We start from the raw sequence: 6828 nt of genomic DNA, 5'->3' as shown, positions 1-6828 counted from the left end.
GTTGACATAAAAGGGTTGAGTACACCGTATCCTCTCAGTAAATGAAAGAAAAAGCAGCAGCAAGACCCAAGATTGCTCTTATTTTATGAGAGATCTCCTCATTTATCAGAACTGACAAGTGAAATGATGATTTGTTTGGCAGAGAGCTGCTACACCTGATGCCATGATGCTTTTGTTGGGTTCATACACTATTTTGAGGACGGCTTTCTCACAAGACGCCTCGAGATTCACTAAAATGTCAGCGTAAATGCTAGATGTGCTTCAATCAGATAGATGTTTCATAAAATTCTCTACACGTCCTTCTCAGAATATTTTAAAGTGATAAATGATTCTATATGATATAGTTTGTGTATTAGTCACATTTGTGTCCACATACCATGCTTCTTACCCAGGGCCAAACACTTTTCCATCTGTAGATTTATAAAACAAGGACCCATAAATTCAGTGCAGCACTTTGGCTGAGCTGTTATGCAAGATTTTTAATTATAAATGGTGTGGCTTAATTTTGCATGCTGTAGAGTATGAATGACAGAGAGGCAAACCAGGGTGTCAGACTGTATAAACTCAGATTCTCTATACTGGCGTGCCAAAATGTGTTGGAGTTTAAATAGAAAAGCACATGTATCTGTCATCGTAACCACATGGGCAACAGTTTATGCAGAAGTTGTGTCTGGATGAGGTTACGCAATTTTCCTGCACGTACCATTCTCAAATCAAAATTGACTGAGACTTTTGTATCCCAGAAAAAAAGCAGGTTGACAAAGAATTGACAAAAAAAACAATACGGTTTATGTTTACATCAATAGCAATGCTCCTGGATTATTGTTTGTGCATACAACAGTTTGTGTGCATTCTTTGTTTTTTTTTGTAAAACAAAAACTTCACTATACACTACACATAATTATGTTTAAATGAGTGTTTAGAGTTAATGAGGTCTAGAAGTGTGCTGCTTCACAACACCTCACAAACTAAGACACTGGAAGGATGCCATGAAAAACAAATGTGGAGTAAGCAAGATAAACTGAATACTGGTGACTGATTAACCATTTTTTATTATTTTCCCCCCAAAAAAACTACAGTTAAACAATGAAAGCAAGTGCTCAATCTACCACTAGGAACTCTTAAATCCCGTTCACACCGCCAGCGACACACAGCGACAGAGCAACATAATCCCATTAATTTTCAATGGAGAGCTGGCGACTTCCGGCGACACGAGCGACAGTGACCGTTGGCGACGGAATGTGGGCGTGTCAAGCGACAAAAGTTCAGAATTCTTCAACTTTATGCAAATAAGCAGCGAATTTCGTGAGCGACAACCAATGGGAGTGAAGTCAGTGGACAGCACGTGATTCATCTGCTGTAGTGGAGTGTTACGGGGGTAACTAGGCAACCAGTAGTGGGAACGCCCACTAGCGACCTCAATTGCCAGCCACAAGCGACAAGCAGCAAAAAAGTCGCTGGCGGTGTGAACGGGGCTTTACAGTGTGTTCACACCAGACGCGAATGTAATTATTCGCGCGAGTAGATTACATACAAAGTCAACGCAAAGACGCGAATAGAGGCGAATTGAGCGATGCGTTTGCAGCAACTGCACGATATTCGCCTCAATCGCGTCTTCCGTGCAAGTTCACAAATGTCAACTCGAGTGGAAAATTCGCATTTTCTCGTGCAAGCCAATCAGCAAAGAGCTTCTTGACATGTGCAGTTGAATCAGACAATAGAAGAGAGCATTATTGCAGCCGTCTGTTATTATATAGGTCTGGAGCATAGAAAACAATTAAAATCAGTTTTAGTGATAGTTGTATTTATGCTGTATGTATATTGTATGCTATCAATAATAAAATTAATAATAATATCAGTGTATATATACAATAGTAAAATGTAAGACACACGTTAATACAGGACCTCTGGATGGTGCTGTGAACCCAGACACGTCGGTGTTTGGCTTTCCATTGTATTTGGGACTTTTTGACAACAGGTACAAAACAGTGATTGTAGTTATCTCCAGCATGAGTGACGCGATGCGCATATTCGCTTCGCGTCTGGTGTGAACACACCATTACATTCAAGGGTTAGTGAGTCAGTGAGTGTGAAATATGGCTCTAATGCAAATGTAATCTAATGTAAGCAAAACCAATAAATAAATAAAATATATATAAATAAAAAATAAATAAAATAAGTTGTTGGACAATTCATAAATTTACCCATCACTGTATGAGGCTGAACCCCAGTGAAATCCAAATAAAGAAATATTAAATTATATTTTGCTTAAGCTGACGTTTTTAAGGACATTTTTGTTCATAATATTATGGCATAATATCATGACAATTAACTACTGCTTTCTTCTCTATTTATCTTTTCCTATTTATAATTCCCATAATGCAAAAAAACAAGCAAAAAACAAACAAAAAAAAGGTGCCAGAAGAACTACCTCCAAACAGCAGCTAACAACCAGGCCTCTGGTTACCATGGCTGAAAAGACACATCAACAAGATAAGACTGTTTCACAATCCAAAGCATTAAGAGAGAGTTTCATTCTCATTTTGAAACAGACGAATAAACCCTTTTAATCCTATACATTCAATATATAACTACCTGAGAGAAATGTATAAACATGTCTCCAATCTTCCCGTCTTAAGATATTCCTTTTATTATTCAAGCTTCAAAAGACTACTGTCTAAAAACACAGCAGATATAGTTTTTTTTTTCAGACCGAGATTCTTCCTCTTGAAGAATTAGAAGTCTTTCTATTCATCAGTGACCTTCTGCATCAAACCTGGTTCTCTCTCATCAACAAAACTTCAGCAAAGGCCAACCGGAGCCTCATCAGGACTCTCTTTCAAACAGGCAAGACATGCAAGTATTAAACTCTTCTTAACTGATACATTAAGCATTACCAACCCCTTTTCACAAAGGTGTGTCAAAACTAAGAAACTGATGTTTCCTTCAGGCTTTAGATCTGCTGAATATCAAATACTTCCATAACTTTCATCATTCACTCTGCTTCAGCTTTAACCTTCTTCCTCTACCAGAATATGTGTGTGTGTGTACTGGTATTCACTACATTCTGGAGACATATTAAGTAATTAGAATTAAAAAATACATAAGAATATATATATATATAATTTCCTAATATTGTTAATATTGTAATTTTGGGGGTGAAATGTGACCTAAGCCTATTTTACTATTATGTGATATCCAAAATAGACATCAGTACCATAGCTACTATCCGTACATCCAGTGTGTGAATGTGGTCAGATAAATTAAACTCAAAATAATCATTAGTATTACCTTATGTCTAATGGAAAATGTTAATAGATCAATTTGCCATCCATAGTGCTGATCACTACTCAGCAGTGTATTTTATTTTGTGCTTGCATATAGTTAGTATTTTCTCTATTTTTTTTTAAAATTCATTATCAGTAGGGTGTCAAAATGTGTCACAGATGACCTGAATTCACACCTATATATTTTACAAATTTTGATTTCATGATGCATTGCATTTAGTATAGAATCATAACAGAATTGTCAAGTAAAATATTTACTTCCCCTACTTACAAGCATACCATGCTAGTGACTTCCAGTCAGATACAGCATACGTCAAGAAATTCACTGAAGAAAAAACAGAAAGAGCACTTTTAGAAAAAAGTTTAATATTTATCTCAAATAATACTTTTCAAAATATTTGTCATTTAACAATCTGCAGTACAGTTCTCTAGGGTTCATGACTTTGCTCACGTCAAAGAACACATACGAGCTGAATCTTTCATAAAAGCTCGTATATATTGACATTAGTTGGAAAATTTTAAACCATAGATATATACTTATGGGTAGATAAACAATTAATTTACATTTTTATACAGTAAAAACATTTATTTGAACAATTTTACCTACATGAATCAAAAAAGTACAGCATATTTAATAATTTTACAAATTCTGCATAAAAAATATATTTCTGTACAAAAACATCTTTTGCACCTACTTCAAGTCAGCAGCACATGATCGAATGACAATGGCGAGTAGCACGATTGTTGGTTTGAATGCAGTTTTACAGCTCGACAGTCGCAAAACTATTTTACAGTTGTGAGGAAACAAAACTGTACAAAACGCAACCGAACAAAGAAACATTATTGCAGCAAGCCTGAGAAAAGGCAAGACGTGGATCATCCGCGGTGTGAGAAAACTGACACCGCCCTTTCACTACCAACGGGCCGAAATGGTTCGATCTGAGAGCATGACTCAATGGAACACATCCAAACGCATTTGGAAACAAAACGTGGTTTTGACTTAAAAAAAATACAATCAACGTGGAAATGACATGATATCCGACAGCAAGCCTACAACAATGTCATTGTGCACATTTTATGCTCGAAGCCGTTGTTGTGTAGCGCTCAAGTGCATATGGTAACACAGCATTGAGAAAACATCAGGCATCACGTTGTTCACGTGGAAAAATGGGAGCACTTACAGTTTTAGCACATGCACTGGAATCAGCGTGGTCATGACATTTAAATCACAGTGAATATGCACCCCAGCAGCCCTACGCTCTTCATCTAGGTTAATGTACTAATGATATGGGTCATTGGGAACCGGTGTGGCCCGGTCATGCTTCTGAATCTAATAAGGCAGTGTTTCTTCGAGAGTAAGTTTGATCTTAACCCCGCTGATTTTGTGTCTCTAATGGGCACGGGAGACGCACACTGGTTCGGAAAAAGGAGGAATGGAAAAATAATGACAATAAAAAAAAGCATCAACTTGTGGGCTCAGATAAATCTTGTATAGGCATCCACACAGAGCTGATGAATGAACTCAAAATCTGCGCCATCAACATACAGTCATGTTCTGCACAAGAGGTATATTTGATACGTAATGAAAGCAAATTGGTGATACGGCAAATTGGTGAGTAAAGCTATTATGATTTCAAATGTAAAAATGAAATGTAATTTGTCAGCATACGCTGGTCCAAGCGAGTGATCCGACACGCCACGAAGGAACAGTACAACATGTGCGTGACGTGGTGTATGATGAACGCATTAAAAAGCAATGAAAAAATGATGATCGTAAGTTTCAATTGTGTCCTTATCACCTTGTAAACGTAAACAGAACTTCATTTCAAAAATAAACTCAGTCTCTCTTGATAGCCGTAGCATGACATCATGCTCTCTATGGATATGGGTTTATGTTTATATACACATGGTCAATAAAACCCTGTATATTATTTTTTGTTTCTTCCAATACATTGATTTCATATCCATTTCATACTAGTGCAAAATTTGTGCCATAAAGTTTATTCTCTTTTTCAACGCAGTGGTTGAGTTCCATCCTCCACCCGGAGGTGAGCGTCTCTCCTTTGAGCTTGTTGTAGCGTTTTGTCACCTTCTAGGTGGAGATCTATTAAGTGTGCTAAGCCACAGTAGTCCAGTTGCTTTCTCGTTTTGTGGTTTGTCTTCACTGAAGAAAATACATCGTGTCAACAACTTTGTGGCGTTCAAAGACACTTCAGTATCTTTCCCAGGAAGTCTTTTAAGGGGGGAATACATCAAAAAAAGATAAAAGCAAAAAACCTTCATCCTTTAAGTGCCACGTACAGATCCCAGAAAGAATGTTGACCTCAGTTCTGGCCGAACATGCGTCAAGTGAGCTTCTTTCTTTGAAAAATCTTTTTTCTTTGAAGTTTTTTTTCTGGGGTTTTGATGTTGTTGGGGCTTTTTTTTTTTTTTTTTTCTGTAAAAAACATAGTCATCGGTTTTATTTTGTCCATTGTAAGCTTGTGATAAAAGTAAGTCGCATCTATAGCAAAGTGCAGTCAGTCGTAAAGGAGTATTGGCGTCTGGTACCCACTGCTCTGCTGCTTACCCATGAGGCAGGTCGGTCCAGAGCTGATAATGAAGGCTATACTACTGTGCAGACTGTATTGAGGGTCGTATCAAACCTCACAGCCTTTGCCTCTGTTGGCTTCATGTTTGTATCGTACATGGGATTCTCAAATGAAGCTTGTCCATTAGTGTTCTCGTGGCCTGCATATCCGTTGTACTGAACTTTTGGTCTTGTTCTGAAGAGGAGAAAAACAAAGACGGCAAATGGTTAAGAGGAATAAGGACTTCTTTCAAAGCCAAAACGCAAATGTATTCATTCGCTTACATTTATTACAACAAATTCCAGTGTCATTTTCAGTTATGGAAGAACAACATAAGCATTAGACATGTTAGATAAAACCTAAAACAAAAGAACATGATGTCCTCGATGGGAACAATGGGAAGTGACAAATATGTTAGCTGGGTTAAATTACAAATGTAGGACAGGAAAATAGTGTATGGATCTTTTTCATTCAAAAACACAGTTAAAGAAGCAGTTCATCACAAAATTTAAATTTGGGCATTTACTCACCCTTATGTCATTTCCACCCTATACATTCTTACATGAAATGCATTATAAAAGTAGTCCATACGGCTTGAGTCCTATGTAGAGCTGTCCTTACTTACACTGTATCTCACAATGCATTTTGGTCGACTTGACATTTTTATGCAACACTGTATTAAAAATGCAAAATAGTTTTATTTCAAAGAAGATGCCACTTGCTTGAATTAAAAATGTAATGAGGTCAGGTGATAATTTAAAACATTTTGAAATAATGCCTATGGAATACTAGCATACTGTGGAGTAAATGCTGAATTATTGCATACTTCTTTTTCCAAATAGTACAGATTTTAGCAGTATGCTGCATTGTCAAGCGTTGCTGTGTTTGTCACATGACAAATTATTTTGCATTTTATTTCAATTTTGAGCAAAACTCTTGGCTGATCTGATCAAATAATAAATTACTTTCGA

General features: G+C 36.9%; 1 protein-coding gene across 1 annotated transcript in view; it reads right to left on the bottom strand.

Moving 5' to 3' along the window:
• Positions 1–5856: 5856 nt before the first annotated feature.
• Positions 5857–6828, bottom strand: part of LOC107571020 (CUB and sushi domain-containing protein 1-like) — a gene marked incomplete at its 5' end in the record, with an annotated part of 105079 nt that continues 104107 nt past the window's right edge. Inside the window, one exon of the mRNA XM_016257306.1 lies at positions 5857–6052. Coding sequence (XP_016112792.1) covers positions 5893–6052 — 160 coding nt within the window. The remainder of the gene's footprint in view (positions 6053–6828) is intronic.

This window comes from Sinocyclocheilus grahami, unplaced genomic scaffold, assembly GCF_001515645.1.
Source record: "Sinocyclocheilus grahami isolate Dianchi unplaced genomic scaffold, SAMN03320097.WGS_v1.1 scaffold1537.1, whole genome shotgun sequence".
NCBI classification, from domain to species: domain Eukaryota; kingdom Metazoa; phylum Chordata; class Actinopteri; order Cypriniformes; family Cyprinidae; genus Sinocyclocheilus; species Sinocyclocheilus grahami.
The sequence above is the reverse complement of the archived record's forward strand: the minus strand, read 5'-3'. Positions and strand labels throughout refer to the sequence as shown.